This window comes from Oncorhynchus clarkii, chromosome 9 (genome assembly GCF_045791955.1).
Source record: "Oncorhynchus clarkii lewisi isolate Uvic-CL-2024 chromosome 9, UVic_Ocla_1.0, whole genome shotgun sequence".
NCBI lineage: Eukaryota > Metazoa > Chordata > Actinopteri > Salmoniformes > Salmonidae > Oncorhynchus > Oncorhynchus clarkii.
The window spans coordinates 15133066-15152541 of NC_092155.1; the positions used below are offsets into that span (position 1 = coordinate 15133066).

General features: G+C 42.6%; 1 protein-coding gene and 1 pseudogene across 1 annotated transcript; both read right to left on the bottom strand.

The window, feature by feature from the left end:
* Positions 1-19476, bottom strand: part of LOC139415963 (fucolectin-like) — a 246422-nt pseudogene that overhangs the window by 46563 nt on the left and 180383 nt on the right.
* On the bottom strand, positions 114-4528 carry LOC139415961 (putative ferric-chelate reductase 1). The gene is made up of 7 exons (XM_071164160.1): positions 4400-4528; positions 2971-3239; positions 2532-2723; positions 2292-2387; positions 1801-1942; positions 1463-1627; positions 114-1157 (listed from the first exon to the last, which is right to left on the bottom strand). Exons 2-7 carry the CDS (start codon positions 3235-3237, stop codon positions 1114-1116), a joined length of 906 nt encoding a protein of 301 aa, XP_071020261.1. The 5' UTR covers positions 3238-3239; positions 4400-4528; the 3' UTR covers positions 114-1113.

Sequence of the window (19476 nt, forward strand, 5' to 3'; positions counted from 1 at the left end):
TACCTGCAGCCCTAGTTGAGCCGTGTCAGATTTTGCGTGTATGTTAAAAGTTTTCGGTTTTTAGTGTCAATAGATTCAATAAAAATATGCCCATGAAAGATAATAAAACATGATTATATTGCAAATATTTAATTTAAAAGGGTAGTCAGGTAGAACAGTTCACCATCCAGTGGCTTCATAGTGTACACACACACACAAATTGGTCTTTTGATCAGCTCTGAAAAATAACTGATGTTATTGTTCATAAGACCAAATATTGGAACAAGTATAAACTTGTCTGCCTGTCTAAATGCAGCCTTTATGACTTAATCTACGGCCCACTGGGCAAACCCTGGTTTAAGCAATGTTTCAATGTTATTGCAATGAAATTACTTTGAACCGATGTGGAATGCAGTAGATGTTGAATTGACGTCTGTCCCAAGCGTGGGTATGTGTGTGGACTCTCATCACTACACAAATATTTACACAAAGTCACTCTCACACACATCCACTAAGAAACACAGACAAACGTAAGTCTTCCTTCATAACAGGACATCAGCAAATACAGAATTATAAAACGACTTCCTCTGTCACAAATAAATTTGTTACATGTAGGGGATGATATGGGGGTATACAGTACAAATATGGAGGATCTGTTTCTACACCCAGTTATTTCTTAAAGGGACAGTTCATCTTCATCTCCAGCAAAACTCCAACATCAACATATATTAAAATGGCGGCTTCTATGTTTTGTAGTCAACAAGATAGACGTTAAGTGTTGATGTTGGGAATGTTGCTGGAGATGATTAATGAATTTGAATGAACGGTATTGTCTATCAACACAATATGTTAGTACTTGGCCTTGTATCACTGGGTTCATTCTGTTGGTTAATGTCTTACTACCCACAACTAGGTGTTTTATTGAGTATGTGGAAAAACATGATTGCATATAACTTCAGATGGTCCTTTGTTCTGTTACCAGATTGAGTCCAGAATTGCAACCTATTCCCTACATAGTGAAGGTACAGTAGTATTTAGGGAATAGGGTGCCATTTAGGGATGCAGCCTGGCCAAGGTGAGAAAGGGAAGGAGACAGGATTCCTGAGTGCATGGTGATTCACCTTCAGACCTGCATTACAGCATCATCATACCTAGTACACCAAGCAGGATCAGAAGAGCTATGGAGGCGAGAGAGAAATAGTAGAGAAACAGAGAGAGAGAGAGGGGAAATGATATAGCCTTTCATATTGGTTGTCTACTCTAGGTAATATGGGATTATATTAGTTACTACGATAACACTTTATAATAACTTCCATGAATTACGTTATGAATAGTCATATACATGCGCAATAAATAATTATACATTTATTCATCAATTGCTTTCAATGCTTAAGTGAATAATGAAACATTCTTTATAAATAGTTGAATACTTAATCATGTTATTATTACAAAGTGTTAGTGGCGCTTCTTATGTGGTTATTACCTTGAGACAGGGTGTGCTGCAGGCCAAAGGCGTGGCTGGAGGTGGTGGAGGGAGCGGCAGTAGTGGGGATGATGTTGTTCAAAGAGTTGATCACAGTATTTTGGGGGTTGGACAGGTCCACTGCTTTATTACTGAGCAGGACAACATTTGGATGACCCAGTATTCCTGAGGGAGGAGAACAACGAGAGAGAAAGAGTTGAAGACGGATATGCTGTTCCGAGGTCAGTTTAGGATTTCCTCCAGTAATTGTTAAGGTGAGGATTGGGGTAGCGGGAGCTGATCCTAGATCTGTACCTAAGGGAACCTTCACCAGGAGCGTGTATGGATGAGTGCCTCACCTTTAATAAAGGATCCATTGAAGATGGAGAGGTAGAAGCTGGTGTCGATGCTCCGGGTGGACGTAACTTTGGGGACAGTAGCAGAGAAGGTGCACTGGATGGTCTGACCGTTGACTGAGCCCTTCACAGAGTCCACATGCAGCTACCCAACACAACGGTTTTACCACAATTACCATTAGTCAAATGTCAGTAGGCCTACAGTGCAGTATTAGTCAGGTACCCTGTTACTCTCCCAGACACTGTCCAAAATGGCACCCAAGTGTATATGCAGGGAATAAGAGTCAGAATTGAGGTCATATCCAACATCTATGACCACCAAGAATATATGGAATTCATATGGAATACTCATACTTTTGTACTCTATCTTGTCTAACTCAACTCACTGATTGAATATAGTTAACTTCCTGAATTTGCGTGGAATCAAACCACACCCTGAAAATTATTCCAGAAAGTCACAAATGAAACACTGTGTTCTGATTGGTCCAACTCACTGTGTTGTTGGTCAGATTTCCTTTGTCGAGGAGAGCGGTGAAGAAATTCACGTTGCCATTGTTGTTGGCGCACACATAGATGGTGGCGTTACCATCCTGTAGAGGAGAGAGAGGATGAATTCAAATAAATAATCATTTAAAAAGTATTCATTTTAGCCATTTCTTCCCAATGTCAATAACCCAAAACCAACTCCCTTGTTTTGTAAAAAGTATAGTAATTCTGAAGGCAGCTTTCCATACCAGTGTGGAGTTTGTGGACAAGCCCACAGCGATGTAGCCACTGGACACTCCTCGTAGCTGGAAGGAGAAAGTCTGTCCCGAGGACTGCTGGGTGGAGACGAAGAAACAGGAACCAGCCACGGCCGGATCACAGTTTTCCGGCTGAGCAGCACAGAGCTGAGTCTTTCCACATTCTTTCATTGAGATGTTTACCTGTGTATGAAGAGTTCATCATTAGTTGCTGTCATTTCTTTGGAAATAGTGTAGCATATGAGTGCAAATGAAACTCCCAAACAGGCATTTTGCTAAATCTGCTTTCAGTTTCCATGGTAGTGTGTGAAGTTTATCAGAGAGAGAGATAATTAGTTGAAAGGAAAAACTGAGAGATTGAGAAGAAATGTGTGCTTCCTTTTTCTAGACTCTGGGAGACCGAGTGAGACATATAGTTTAGGCAACTCACCGTGAGAGCTGTGACGGTAGTGTTGACAACATGTACCACAGCCGTCGGAGACATTGTTGTGTTGGGTGCCATGGTACCATTGATTGTGATGTTTACGCCCGGGGAATGTGTTGTGCTAAGGTTCGTTGTTATGTTGGGTCCTGTAGTAGTAACATTAGCTGCCATAGTGACGTTCGGGGCCGCTGTGGAGTTCTGGGTCTGGGCTCCCATCACCATGTATGCCATTACCATGACGACTGCGAACATCAGTCTGCTGCTATTGTCCATTCCTGATAGAGTAATGGAGATCCAGATGGTTAGGATATACTCCTACTACTACTAATAATGTATTTGTTAAAGATCAATACAATTAAATATTTACAAATGTAATCATCAACAGTCAGATGCATTGCACTATCATGCTTATACTTCATATACATTCTTGCACATGTTGTCGATGATACAACTCAAAGCTTTTGAAATAAGCTTGTATCAATGGGAATAGGAAGCTATCGTACCAGCGTGAATAAATAGATTTAAAATACCTGTGAATAAACATAGGCCTAATATTATTGTGGTAATTGGTCATTCATTCATGGTGGTGTACTAGACAGCAAAACATTGCATAGTGAATGGGTAACACTGTTGAATTAAAATAGACCAGAATTGTTTTATTTACAATATTAATTGGCAGTGGTGTAAAATACTTAAATACAACTAGTTTAAAGTACTAATTAAGTCGTTTTGCGGGGAATCTGTACTTTACTATTTATGTTTTTCACAACTTTTACTTCACTAGCCTAAATTACTAAATAAAATGTTATTTTTACTCCATACATTTTCCCTGACACCCCAAAATAAATGTTGAATGCTTAGCAGGACATGAAAGTGATCCAATTCACGCACTTATCAAGAGAACATTCTTTGTCGTCCCTACTGCCTCTGATCTGGCCGACTCACAAAACACAAATGCTTCGTATGTAAATTATGTCCGAGTGTACGCCTGGCTATCCACATATAAATTTAAAAAACAAGACAATTTTACCATCTGGTTTGCTTAAAATAAGGAATTTGAAATTATTTGTTTTACTACGTATATTTTAGTAAATACATACTTACGTATATTTAAAACCAAATACTTTTAGACTTTTACTGTGACTTTTCTATTAAGGTATCTTTACTTTTAGTCAAATATGTCAATTGGGTACTTTTTCCACCACTGTTAATTAGTAGATCCCTTAATTAAATTAGACAAAAACCAACGTCCGTATTCCAAAAAGTGTATCATTTATGATCTGATAGTGTAGGCTAACCATTAATCAAGCCAATAGCTGAAAATAATAACCATTATGTCATTGTTGAAAATGCCATCATGCAGTGAAACGTTAAAAACAAATACATCGAGTTTGTTTATATGGTCATCATCAGATAAAAGAGATGGAAACGTTACCTGTAATTTCGTGACTTGAAGGTTTCTTGAAGGAAAATAGCGTCGTGGTTCTCCTTGAACAAGTTGTCCTTAGCGTGACTGCAAGGTGAGCCGGAGGAGATGCTCTCAACAAGTGTCTTTGTGTCGATGTCACAGCTGAGCTCTCTCTCGCTATTTAAAACAGCACTCGCGAGGGGAGGGACAACATATGGAGAAACCTGCCTCTCTCCTCCGTTTTTTTTTTTGGGGGGGGGGGGGGGGGGGGTTCACAATAGCATGCAGGTGACGTGTGACACGTACCTAGGCTCCCGGGGGAGGGGTGAACTGGCGACGACACTCAATGGAAAGAATGATGTTTTTAAGCCTACTCCTGACCTCCGATAATAGATTGTGTCCAGTCATTGCTGCCTTTTCCCAAAGACCCATCTTCCTGGCTCCAATTGCTTCCATTTACTTATATCTGTATTAAATATGCTGGCGACTGCAGGCAAGACTATTTGCAAAATATAATTTAGGACTAAATATAATCCACATTTAAAGTCAAACGACATTTAATAATTTTCTTTTGACTTATTCTGTGATTCTTCCCGGGGTCATAACATGGCGTCATTCACACCTGTCCAACTCAAGTAACACATGATTCTTTCTCTGTTTGTTTGATTTAGCTGAGTTGAGCCTCACACAGTGGAAGAGGGCAGGCAGTGTTTTGAATTCAATCTTGATTGCGTCAAGTTACCCAAAGGGTTAGAAACGAGTTTTGATGAATTCAAAAAATGACATACTAGCTATAGTTAAAATTGAAAAATGTTTCTGGAGATGACAGAAGTTTAAGATATGGATGTCCTATTTTCATTAACAAGCCAGATATAGAAAGTGCAATATTATGAACCAAGTAGTGTGTGTATTATGAAATGCTAAATATTTGTAAAAATGTATATTATATAATTATTCTATACTGTCATGGATTATATTGCCCCACCCTGGTGTTGTAAGGGAATGGGAGTGTTCATTCACATTTGAGAATCAGATGGGAGTGAAAGAGAGTGGCTGTTGTAATGGAGAGAAGGTGAAGTTGTCAGGACATAGCCATCAACAACGAAAGGTCACTGTTACAGACAATGGAGCCGATAACTGCAATGGGATTGATTGTCAGTGACACACACACACACACACGCATGGACACACGCACGCACACACACAGAACTAGTTTTTAAAGGGACAGTGCACATTAATAGTAATTTCTGTAAAAGTGCTTGTTTTAGTCAGACGGCTAATTTTCAACTGCAGTCCATGGGCAGATTAGTAAAAACATTTAAATGACAATATAGACAATGAGCACATGCATACGTACATGCTTACAAACTAACTCATGTTCACACAGACATGTTATGACTTTTAATCTGCTGTTGTGACATTAGTTGTGTTACGTGTACAGGCTCCCAAAAATACTGATGCGTATATAGACATACCATAGTGTAATCAAACTCACCACATACCATGCACATAAACACAGACAAACAACACACACACACATGACTACTTCCTGATTAAGTAGTGTGTTATTAGACGTGATAGTATGACTGATAAAGTGTGATGATATGACTGATAAAGTGTGATAATATGATGGTGTGTAATAGTATGACTGATAATGCGTGACGGTATGATTGATAAACTGTGAGGGTCTGACGGTGTGTGATAGTATGACTGATAAAGTGTGATGGTATGATGGTGTGTGATAGTATGACTGATAAAGTGTGATGGTATGAGAGAGCTGTGAGGTAATGGTTATGAATTAAGCAGATAGGAATGGGGAGAGGAAATAAGGTTAGATTAGAAGTCAAATAGGGAGTGAAGTACTGCGTAATAACAGTCCATACAACAAGAACCCAAGGCCTAGTTCAGATACATTCCTGAGAGGGTTGGGTTTGTTCAATCAATGTGGTGGAACACACATACCCCTCTCCACTCTTCTTCCCCTTCTCCTCCTCTTCTCACTTACACAATTCCATACAGATTGACGATGGAAGACGTGAAGGAATAAATCATTCAGGGCTGCAATAAACTTGGACACTGTGGAACGTTGGCAGATTTATATGACTCACACACACACCTCAAGTCTCATGATCTTGAAATGTATTGGCGAAACAAACGTGCACGCACACAGAAACACACACGCCTTGGTTTTAAGTCACAGGTATGAGACTGCTGACGGTTAAAGATGCCACACCTGATTTTATCTGCCAGTATCTGGATCCTGTCCGGCTGGTTCAGGTACTCTGGCACTACTTTACTACTTAATAGGAAGACGACACCAAACTCACCTGCTGTTCTTACCTGACAGACCACACCCACTGTTACATTTCCCAAGGCCCTAACTTTCTATTGATACTGAAGACCTAAACTTTGACGAGACATGGCTAAAACACTGCTGCCTCTGCTTTTGCCTCCGTCTCAGAAAACAACTTCTCCATCCTTGTAGAAGGAAAGCTTTCAACTAAAGAGGTTTCTGGTGACATTTTACAATAAGACGAGATACTGTCAGCATAGCAGCATATTATGTCAACAACCATTTACATGTTTGTATATAAGGGGAAAGCCCTCATGCTCATCATATTGAGAAACTATCACGGATCGCCTATAGACTGTGTCCCAAATGGCACCGTATCGCATTACAGTGAGAGAAATGATGATGATAAAAAGATTGTGGGGGCTGTTTTATTAAACTTCAGTGCGGCAAGTCGGTTAGGGCGTCTTCTTTGCAAGTCATTTTTACAACAATTGTTTACAGACAGATTATTTCACTTATAATTAATTCACTGTATCACACTTCCAGTGGGTCAAAGTTTACATACACTAAGTTGACTGTGACTTTAAACAGCTTGGAAAATTCAAGAAAATTATGTCATGGCTTTAGAAGCTTCTGATAGGCTAATTGACATCATTTGAGTCAATTGGAGGTGTACCTGTGGATATATTTCAAGGCCTACCTTCAAACTCAGTGCCTCTTTGCTTGACATCATGGGAAAATCAAATGAAATGCATCAAGACCTCAGAAAAAAAATTGTAGACATCCACAAGTCTGGTTCATCCTTGGGAGCAATTTCCAAATGCCTGAAGGTACCACGTTCATCTGTACAAACAATAGAACGCAAGTATAAACACCATGTAACAATTCTCATTGGTGAAAGGAGAGGAGGACCAAAATAGTGTTCGTCATATTTTAATTGAAAAAACTGAACACTACACAAAATAACGCAGACAAAGCGAAACAGTTCTGCCAGGTGAACAGACACTAAACAAAAATTAAACACCCACAACCAAAATGGGGAAAACAGGCTACCTAAGTATGATTCTCAATCAGAGACAACGAACGACACCTGCCTCTGATTGAGAACCGTACTAGGCCAAACACATAGAAATATAACAAAACAGAAAAAATAACAGACTACCCACCCCATCTCACGCCCTGACCAACATAACACAAAGACATCAAAAAGGAACTAAGGTCAGAACGTGACACACCATGGGACCAGGCAGCTGTTATACCGCTCAGGAAGGACACGCGTTCTGTCTCCTAGAGATGAACGCAATTTGGTGCGAAAAGTGCAAATCAATCCCAGAACAACAGCAAAGGACCTTGTGAAGATGCTGGAGGAAACGGGTACAAAAGTATCTATATCCACAGTAAAAACGAGTCCTACATCAACATAACCTGAAAGGCCGCTCAGCAAGGAAGAATCCACTGCTGTAAAACCGCCGTAAAAAAAGCCAGACTACGGTTTGCAACTGCACATGGGGACAATGATCGTAGTTTTTGGAGAAGTGTCCTCTGGTCTGATGAAACAAAAATAGAACTGTTTGGCCATAATAACCATTGTAATATTTGGAGGAAAAGGGGGGAGATTTGCAAGCCGAAGAATACCATCCCAACCGTGAAGCACGGGGGTGGCAGCATCATGTTGTGGGGGTGCTTTGCTGCAGGAGGGACTGGTGCACTTCACAAAATAGATGGCATCATGAGGGAGGGAAATTATGTGGATATATTGAAGCAACGTCTCAAGACATCAGTCAGGAAGTTAAAGCTTGTTCGCAAATGGGTCTTCCAAATGGACAATGACCCCACGTATACTTCCAAGGTATTGGAGTGGCCATCACAAAGCCCTGAACTCAATCCTATAGAACATTTGTGGGCAAAACTTTTTTTTCTTCTATTGTGTTAATGACTGTATGTTTGTTTATTCCATGTGTAACTCTGTGTTGTTTGTCACACTGCTTTGCTTTATCTTGGCCAAGTCGCAGTTGTAAAAGAGAACTTGTTCTCAACTGGCCTACATGATAAAATAAAGGTGAAATAAATAAACAGGTATGCTGACAGGCAGGATAGAGCTTTGGCATTTCTTGGTGTGTTCATATAGTTTCTGTACAGGTCTGAATAGTTTCTGGTAGCAATGTACCAACAGGTGCAACAAAGACCTGTACACTCATTTGTCCATCTGAACCCCCCCCCCCCCCCCCCCCCCCCTTGGTCCTTAGAGCTGATATAAAGGCCAAGTTAAATTTAAACAACAAACTGTATGTGGTTCCAATTAATGTAATTCTTGGCCATCCAGCTTGGGTGGACCCAAAACTATTACAAGTTTATTGTAAAAAAAAAATATATATATAATAAACCAATGTGTGTATGCCATACGTTGGATATACTTTAGCCTGGTTCTTAACCAACTGCTGGATCACAAGTATTTCGTAAGAGTTGGTCAAAGCACAAAAAGATCCGGCCACCAGGCTAAGGTGGAAAGTAGTTGAGACAGAGGGGCTGGGTGTTTAGATCTTCTGATGCCCCACAAAAATACTGTCCCACCTGTTCAGCAACATGACAGGGGCCTTAACAATGAATCAAGTTTCACCACAACAATTAAAGGTGACCTAGTCTCTCTCTCGCTCCCTCTCTCTCTCCCCTTCTCTCTTCATTTGAATGTTAATTTTCTGACGAAAGTCCCACAGGCCCAAGTACACAGACACACACACGTCAGCTTGTACATGTAAATGTCAAACTAAAATAATACATATTGACTCTCTCTCTTCAAGGAAGAGGAGTGTGCATTCCATTTGTTTAAACAGAATGGCAGCCTGAGGTGGTTTAACTCTGTCTAGCTGTTTGGAATGGGTGTAATTTTGATCCGAAACACCGTTTATTTTTCTCCAATCTCTTTGGTGCTATTTTCACAAGTATGTGGTGAATGTTCAAAACTCTAAGTACAAAACTCTAAACTGATAACTCTTGTAATGCTCTTATGTTCATAATCTTCGACTGTGCATTCATTGGGGTTTCACACATCTTTCACCCCTGGGTCATTCATGCAAAATCAACGGTTTCTGTGAAACACCATGAGAACGTTTAATTTAGTCACCAATACATCAGGCAATTATAGGCTCACCAGTTGTCATTTTAACTAACCATTAAATCCAATAGCAAAGGATACAAGATACAATTGCCTAAACAGTTCGTGTTGAAGTGCTGAATAGAACGAATAGTAGATGGTAAATAATAATTTACCCTCTGAATGGCACACATGTCACGGGATTCTTCTGTTGAAGGAAAGGCGGACCAAAACGCAGCATGGTTTGTGTTCATCTTGATATTTAATTAAAGAAAGTACTGAACACTGAATACAAAAGCAATAAACAAATAACGACCGTGAAGCTAAATGAGAACTGTGATGACACAAGCAATCAACATAGACAATCACCCACGAACAAACAGTGCAACCCAGGCTACCTAAGTATGATTCTCAATCAGAGACAACTAATGACACCTGCCTCTGATTGAGAACCATACTAGGCCGAAACATAAAAATCCCCAAATCATAGAAAATCAAACATAGACTGCCCACCCCAACTCACGCCCTGACCATACAAAATAAATACAAAACAAAGGAAATAAAGGTCAGAACGTGACAATACATATACAATCCATGCCTCACTTGTCTCAAGGCTTAAAAATCCTTCTTTAACCCGTCTCCTTCATTTACAATGATTGAAGTGGATTTAACAGGTGACATCAATAAGGGATCATAGCTTTAACCTGGATTCACCTGGTCAGTCTTTGTCTTGGAAAGAGCAGGTGTTCTTAAGGTTTTGTACACTCAGCGTATATTCCAGAATGTAAATCTATGTGCATGTCATCGTCAATTAGGAACATTTCATTCTAATGTTTTCAAGCATCACTCTCAATAAGGAAGCAGCACCACCAGTTAGTTACAGTTTCAACCTTATTCACCAAGACCTGTCCCCATCTCACCTGAACAGTACTCCATCTCACATATTTGCTCATCTATCACTCCAGAGTAAATTCCTCTCACTGCTCTATGCTAACTATTGCAAAGGCATATTTGTCATTCCATCGTCTCTTCCTCTGTCAGTTTATTTTTTTGTCTGACAGGCCTCTGATAGTTTCTCGTATTAGCGATACAACGATTAGCCTCTGACGTGTCAACGACAAATGGTAATTACACCCTAGATTCTGTTGACAGTGAGCTTGTTGACGAGGTGACAGCTTGTGTTTGCATCATTCTGATCATTCAGGTACCACCACTTCATTCCTATATCAGTCTGTCTGTCTGCTTGTCTGTCTGTCTGCCTGTCTGACTTCTACATGTAATTAACTGTATTCCTAAGATCTACTCGTGGGTTCTTAAGTATGGCTGTGCACCAGTGGTGTAGTGGAGGGTATACGCAGGTTTACGCTGTGTATACCCACTTATTTTTCAGTGGCTTTGCTGTAAACCCACTTCTTCATCCCCACGATGCGTATGAAAGTAGTGGAGTGGAGATATACACCATATATATTAATAAGGCTGATGGAACAGATCAGAATGTTTAGCTTAAAATGTTTAAAAAATATTATTTCTTTACAAAATAAAAAGCCAGTTTCAATAAAAAGCTAAAGGATGGGGCTGGAGAAATGTAACCACTCTCAAATTCATTCACAGAGCTTTGGATCTAAGGACTGACCATCGATGACATCAAAATGATAGTTCTAACCATGTTTTGAAGCTATGTAGTGTTTGTTTGCATTTACTTTGTTTCAAAAACATTGGCGGGAAGCAAGCTTATATTTTGGGTTCTGATGTGGTATGGCAGCTGAACTAAACTCTTGAAGCATTTATAAGCTCTATTTGTCAAGAATAAATGGGTAATAATATATTTAAAAGTCAAAAAATGGATGTGGCAACTGCTGATTGACCCTTTAATGTCAATCCCTGTATTGGTGCCTTTTTTATCCATCTTTGCCATGACATGCGTACTGTGTCTACTGTATGTATAGGCTATGCAAATGTATGCATCAAAATGATTGGAAACACCTTTCAATGTTTAATGAGATTAGAGAACACCCATTGGGAGGAATCTTAGACCATTCCTCCATACAGAATCTTTCCAGATCCTTGATATCCTTCATATGTGCCTATGGACTGCCCTCTTCAATTCAAAATACAGGTTTTCAATGGGGTTCAAGTCCCGAGACTGAGGTGGCCATTGCAAAATTTAGATTTTGTGGTCAATTAACAATTTCTTTGTGGATTTTGATGTATGCTTGGGGTTATAATCTTGATGTAAGAGCCACTTGCGGCCAGGTTTCAGCCTCCTGGCAGAGGCAACAGATCCACCACCATAATTTACAGTAGATATTATTTTCTGCTTAATCATCCTTATTTCGACACCAAACCTACCTCTAGTGGGCGTGGCCAAAGTGCTCTATTTTCATGTCATCCAACAAATGTAAACACCTGAAGTTTACTAAACGACATTGGCACTTGGATTGGAACCGGTGCTCTGGTCAGATGACATGAACATAGAGCTCTGGGTGGCAAGTTTATTGTTCACATGCTTTCATTCAACCTCAACAAATAGAAGTGATATGAAAGGGATAGGAGATACAGTATTGTCATTGGCTCTGATGATGTAGGTTACATATTTGTTTCAGAAAGGTGTAAGATATATAATGAACAAAAATATAAACACAATATGCAATAATATTTAAGTTTTTACTGAGATACAGTTTAAATAAGGAAATCAGTCAATTTAAATATTTTCATTAGGAACTAATCTATGGATTTCAAATGACTGGGAATACAGATACTCATCTGTTGGTCACAGATACCTTAAAAAGAAGTACGGGCGTGAAGCAGAAAACCAGTCAGTCAGTATCTGGTATGACCGCTATTCGCCTCATGCGGCGCAAAACATCTCCTTCCCATAGAGTTGGTCAGGCTATTGACGGTGGCCCGTGGAATGCTGTCCCTCTCTTCAATGGCTCTGTGAATTTGCTGGATATTGGTGAGAACTGGAACATGCTGTGGTACATGTTGATCCAGAGCATTCTGTTTATGTTTTTGTTCAGTTCTGTAACTTCATTGACAAGTTACTGTAATGTCTTCTTTTTGTACATTTACATTATCCTGTACCTTTTGTTTCATCTCTCATTTGATCAAAAAAAAAGTTTACACTACTGCAAATAAGTAGTAACTCATTGAACCTCTGTCTTCTGTCTTTTTCTGTTTGGCTGAGAGTGTCAGGTTATATTTAAATTTACAGGTGATTTACGGTTAACATTTCATTGGTTGTAGCTTCAGTGCTGTTTCTATCTCATGGCACCAGAATCATGTGGTAAACAATCACCACCATAGAAAAGTCATGTGATTTCCAACTCTCATGACATCATCATCCCAGAAATGTTTTTGTCAATTAAACCATTCTGTCAAACCTGCTCCCCCTGTAAGTTAGGTTTACCCTTCAGCTCTGAGTATGAGATAATCATTGGCACTGACCCAAGATGATGATGTTAAGGTGTGCCATGCAAAGCAGGAATTGGGGGTTGTTAAAAGTTATTTATTTAGATTTGGTGCAGTAAAGCAAGGTTTATATATATATATATATATATATATATATATATATATATATATATATATAACAATTTGTGTGTGTGTGTGTCATGTGTCCTGGGGGACTATATAGGATATATTAGGACATTTTCTGTACAAGTTTATCCTCTAGTGCAGGGCTCGCTAACCCTGTTCCGGGATAGCTGTCCTCCTGTATGTTTTCAATCCAATCCCAGTTGTAACTAACCTGATTCTGCTTATCCACCCGCTAATTATTAGAATCAGGTTTGGCACTTAAAGCTTTTGTCTGCCCATTCCCCCTTTGAACCGGTTCTTCACCGGTACCTTTCTGCATTGTGTTCTGTAGGTGGAAGACAACGCTCTGGACACAATTCTGCCGGTCTGTCTCTCTTTTAATGACTGCATGAAATGGATACAAATACAAGGCAAAAGTTAATGCTGCCGTCTGGACTCCCATTCAAGTATATTTGCCTCTCATCATGCTCTGAGCAAACTCCCACACCAACAAAAAAAGTACATGTTCATATTTTCAAGACTAACATTTTTTTATAAATTTTGTACACCAATACACTAATAATTTGCTAATAAGTGCTAAATATTTGTGTAAGAGTGTACTATTGTACCATTATAACTGAGGCATACTAATGAAGCAACAACGGCATTCTTTAAATGCCCAGACAGGTAACAAAATGAAGAACAGCTATCTAGGCTCATTAAACATGAAATATAAAATCGTCACAAGTCACAACATACCTGCATGGAATGGATACCAATACAAGGCAAAAGTTAGTGCTGCTATCTGGACTCCCATACAAGTACACTGCTCAAAAAAATAAAGGGAACACTTAAACAACACAATGTAACTCCAAGTCAATCACACTTCTGTGAAATCAAACTGTCCACTTAGGAAGAAACACCGATTGACAATACATTTCACATGCTGTTGTGCAAATGGTATAGACAACAGGTGGAAATTATAGGCAATTTGCAAGACACCCCCAATAAAGGAGTGGTTCTGCAGGTGGTGACCTCTCAGTTCCTATGCTTCCTGGCTGATGTTTTGGTCACTTTTGAATGCTGGCGGTGCTTTCACTCTAGTGGTAGCATGAGACGGAGTCTACAACCCACACAAGTGGCTCAGGTAGTGCAGCTCATCCAGGATGGCACATCAATGCGAGCTGTGGCAAGAAGGTTTGCTGTGTCTGTCAGCATAGTGTCCAGAGCATGGAGGCGCTACCAGGAGACAGGCCAGTACATCAGGAGACGTGGAGGAGGCCGTAGGAGGGCAACAACCCAGCAGCAGGACCGCTACCTCCGCCTTTGTGCAAGGAGGAGCAGGAGGAGCACTGCCAGAGCCCTGCAAAATGACCTGCAGCAGGCCACAAATGTGCATGTGTCTGCTCAAACGGTCAGAAACAGACTCCATGAGGGTGGTATGAGGGCCCGACATCTACAGGTGGGGATTGTGCTTACAGCCCAACACCGTGCAGGACGTTTGGCATTTGCCAGAGAACACCAAGATTGGCAAATTCGCCACTGGCGCCCTGTGCTCTTCACAGATGAAAGCAGGTTCACACTGAGCACGTGACAGACTTGACAGAGTCTGGAGACGCTATGGAGAACGTTCTGCTGCCTGCAACATCCTCCAGCATGACCAGTTTGGCGGTGGGTCAGTCATGGTGTGGGGTGGCATTTCTTTGGGGGGCCGCACAGCCCTCCATGTGCTCGCCAGAGGTAGCTTGACTGCCATTAGGTAACGAGATGAGATCCTCAGACACCTTGTGAGACCATATGCTGGTGTGGTTGGCCCTGGGTTCCTCCTAATGCAAGACAATGCTAGACCTCATGTGGCTGGAGTGTGTCAGCAGTTCCTGCAAGCAGGAAGGCATTGATGCTATGGACTGGCCCGTCCGTTCCCCAGACCTGAATCCAATTCAGCACATCTGGGACATCATGTCTCGCTCCATCCACCAACGTCACGTTGCACCACAGACTGTCCAGGAGTTGGCGGATGTTTTAGTCCAGGTCTGGGAGGAGATCCCTCAGGAGACCATCCGCCACCTCATCAGGTGTCACGAATCCCGTTTCCCGAGTCTGTTTTTTGCCTAGGTTCTGTCCTGGAGAGTTTTTTCCGGCGTCCTGGAACACACCCTGTCTGGTTGCCGGGCAATGTAGCCAGTTGGGGTTTCTGATTACCCGCACCTGTATCCCATCAGCTATCTGCACACCTGGTCCTGATCATCATCTCTCCTCTTCATAAGCCCGGACCTGACATCCATTCCCTGCCGGATCGTTAGCCATGAACAGTATGTTGTGCCAGAGTATCAGCCTCAAGTTTGATAGAATTTGTTTTGTTGTTTGTTACGTATTGCTTGCCTTGAACTTACCTTCGTTTGTTCAGTCTTCAGTTACTCACCCGGATCATTTACCCCATTCCCGCCTGGTCGTCGGAGGATTCCGCTTCCCCATTGGATCCACCTATTTACTCCCATCAACTCACCACCGCTACCCGCTACGCCACCTGGATATATCTACCCATTCACATTCACTTGTAAATAAATACTCACCTTCTTCCTACTCTCCTTGTCCTGGTCTGCTTCTGGGTTCGATTTTGAAGAAACGTGACAGAACGATCCGGCCAAGAATGAACCCAGCGGACCTGGATTCCATTTGCCATGCCATTACCCAGCAGTGGAAGACATTGGGACAACACAAGACGGCGCTACAGGAGATAGCGGTTGCAATCCAGAGCTTATCTGCTAGCTTGACACAGATCCAGGATCAGCTCAGTTTGCTGGCGAGTCATTCACCACCTGTTTCACCCATCTCACCTGCCGTGCCTGATGCGGTTTCCTTCCGTGAACCCAAGGTACCGACGCCTGATAATTATGAAGGGGATTTGGGAAGATGCCGTTCGTTTCTTATGCAGTGTGGATTCGTTTTTGATCTGCAGCCCCATTCTTACGCCACTGACAAGGCTAGGATAGCCTTTGTTATTGAACTGCTGCGTGGAAGAGCTCTGGAATGGGCTTCAGCCGTTTGGGAACGACAGGGGACCTGCATGGCTTCATACCAGGAATTCACGGGAGAGATGAGAAGGCTTTTTGACCATCCAGTCCGAGGTAAGGACGCAGCTAAACGTTTGTTCACTCTTCGCCAAGGAGCTCGCAGTGTGGCAGACTTTATAATCGAGTTCAGGACATTGTCTGTGGAGAGTGGTTGGAATGAGGAGTCACTACAAGTGGCTTTTTACCAGGGGTTGTCGGAGCAACTCAAGGACGAGCTGATATCCTATCCAGAGCCTAGTGACCTAGACAGCTTGGTCACTTTATCTATTCGGGTAGATAATAGAGTCCGAGAGAGAAGGAGGGAGAAGCAGTGGGGCCCATCCAATCAATCAGCAACTCGGTTACCATTCGGTTCAGGAAGTGAACCAGAACGTATTGATCGTTGTTCCCCACACGGGATTAGTGGAGGGGTCTTGCCACCAGAGCCTGAACCAATGCAAGTGGGGCGACACGGGCTAACTAAGGAGGAGCGCCAACGTAGACGTGAGACCAACAGCTGTCTCTACTGTGGTAGCTCAGGACATTACATCTCCGCTTGTCCACAGCGCTCGGTAAACTGCCCGGCTCGCTAGTTTTGGGAGGAATTTTAGCGAGCCAGATTCAACCTCTCAAGAATCCTGTCAGACCCCGTTTTCCTGCGACCCTTATGAGATAAGGATCAGAGCTTAGAGATGAACGCTTTTATCGATTCAGGTGCCGATGGCAGCTTTATTGATGCTGACTTGGTGGAACAGCTGGGCTTTCCAAGGAGCAATTGCCGGAAGCCATTGAAGCAACCACTCTGAACGGCAGTAGTCTGGCACGGATCACTATGAGGACTGAACCGGTTAAGATGTTGTTGTTGGGTAATCATTCAGAGTTTATCTCCTTCTTCATTCTGTCCTCGCCCCATGTTCCTCTGGTTCTTGGTTACCCCTGGCTGAAGGAACACAATCCCTCGTTTGATTGGGTGACGGGTAAGGTAACTAGTTGGAGCAATGATTGTCATGCTAACTGTCTTAGGACTGCCTGTTCTCCTGCCATTTCCAGTCAGGTCAGTGACTCTGCTCCTCCTGATTTGTCCCTGGTTCCAGAAACATATCACGAGTTGGGTGAAGTATTCAGTAAACAGAAGGCTCAGTCCCTTCCTCCCCACCGACCTTATGACTGTGCGATTAATCTGTTTCCTGGAGCCGCCTTTCCCAAAGGACGGTTATACAGTATCTCTCGACCTGAACATGAGGCCTTGGAGACCTACATCAAGGAGTCTCTAGCTGCAAGTCTCATTCGGCCCTCGTCATCACCTCTGGGAGCAGGATTTTTTTTTGTGAGCAAGAAGGATGGCACTCTTCGACCGTGTATTGATTATCGGGGTTTGAATGATATTACGGTCAAGAACAAGTATCCCCTGCCCTTGATGAGCTCGGCTTTCGATTCTTTACAGGGTGCTACGGTTTTTACGAAGCTTGATTTACGTAATGCTTATCATTTGGTTCGGATCAAAGAGGGGGACGAGTGGTTGACTGGGTTCAATACTCCGATGGGACATTTCGAGTACCAGGTGATGCCGTTTGGACTGACCAACGCTCCTGCTGTGTTCCAAAGTATGGTGAATGACGTTCTGAGAGATGTGATTGGTATTTTTGTGTTCGTTTACCTGGATGATATCCTCATATTCTCGAAGGAGCTTTCTAGCCACGTTCAACATGTCAAGCAGGTCCTGCAGCGGTTATTGGAGAACCGTCTGTTCGTGAAGGCTGAGAAGTGTGATTTTCACGCCCACACGACGTCCTTCCTCGGTTACATCATCTCCAGGGGAGAGATCAAGATGGACCAAGAGAAGGTTCGGGCGGTTCAGGATTGGGTCCAGCCCGGTTCGAGATTGCAGCTCCAGAGATTCCTGGGGTTTGCAAATTTTTATCGGAGGTTTATCCGTGATTACAGCCGGGTGGCCGCCCCTTTAACTGTACTGACGTCTTGCACCAGAAAGTTCTGTTGGTCTCCTGAGGCAGACCGAGCATTTCTAGATTTGAAGAGTCGATTCACCAATGCCCCGATTCTCTCTCAACCTGACACTTCCCGTCAGTTCGTTGTGGAGGTGGATTGGGCGTTGTCTGATGTGGGGGTGGGCGCCATCCTGTCCCAGCGTAGCTCCACTGACGGTAAACTCCATCCCTGCGCCTTCTACTCTTGTCGTCTTTCTCCAGTTGAAAGAAACTACGATGTGGGTAACCGGGAGCTTCTCGCTGTGAAGCTTGCCTTGGAGGAGTGGCGTCACTGGTTGGAGGGAGCGGAGCAACCGTTTGTTGACCACAAGAATCTGGCTTACGTGCAATCGGCTAAACGTCTAAACTCTCGTCAGGCCCGGTGGGCTTTGTTTTTTGGACGCTTCAATTTTTCCCTGACGTTCCGACCTGGGTCGAAGAACGGGAAGGCGGACGCCCGGCAGGCGTTCGTCGGAGGGGGGGTACTGTCACGAATCCCGTTTCCTGAGTCTGTTTTTTGCCTAGGTTCTGTCCTGGAGAGTTTTTTCCGGCGTCCTGGAACGTACCCTGTCTGGTTGCCGGGCAATGTAGCCAGTTGGGGTTTCTGATTACCCGCACCTGTATCCCATCAGCTATCTGCACACCTGGTCCTGATCATCATCTCTCCTCTTCATAAGCCCGGACCTGACATCCATTCCCTGCTGGATCGTTAGCCATGAACAGTATGTTGTGCCAGAGTATCAGCCTCAAGTTTGATAGAATTTGTTTTGTTGTTTGTTACGTATTGCTTGCCTTGAACTTACCTTCGTTTGTTCAGTCTTCAGTTACTCACCCAGATCATTTACCCCATTCCCGCATGGTCGTCGGAGGATTCCGCTTCCCCATTGGATCCACCAATTTACTCCCATCAACTCACCACCGCTACCCGCTACGCCACCTGGATATATCTACCCATTCACATTCACTTGTAAATAAATACTCACCTTCTTCCTACTCTCCTTGTCCTGGTCTGCTTCTGGGTTTGATTTTGAAGAAACGTGACATCAGGAGCATGCCCAGGCATTGTAGGGAGGTCATACAGGCACGTGGAGGCCACACACACTACTGAGCCTCATTTTGACTTGTTTTAAGGACATTACATCAAAGTTGGATCAGCCTGTCGTGTG

Bases quoted from the DNA above. Each gene is read 5' to 3' on its own strand.
- LOC139415961 (XM_071164160.1), bottom strand. From the start codon at position 3,237: ATGGACAATAGCAGCAGACTGATGTTCGCAGTCGTCATGGTAATGGCA. The intron at 2,724-2,970 runs GTGAGTTGCCTA...CTTCATACACAG, and splicing joins CTACCGTCACAGCTCTCACG to GTAAACATCTCAATGAAAGA. The intron at 1,943-2,291 runs GTGAGTTGGACC...TGTGTTGGGTAG, and splicing joins GAAATCTGACCAACAACACA to CTGCATGTGGACTCTGTGAA.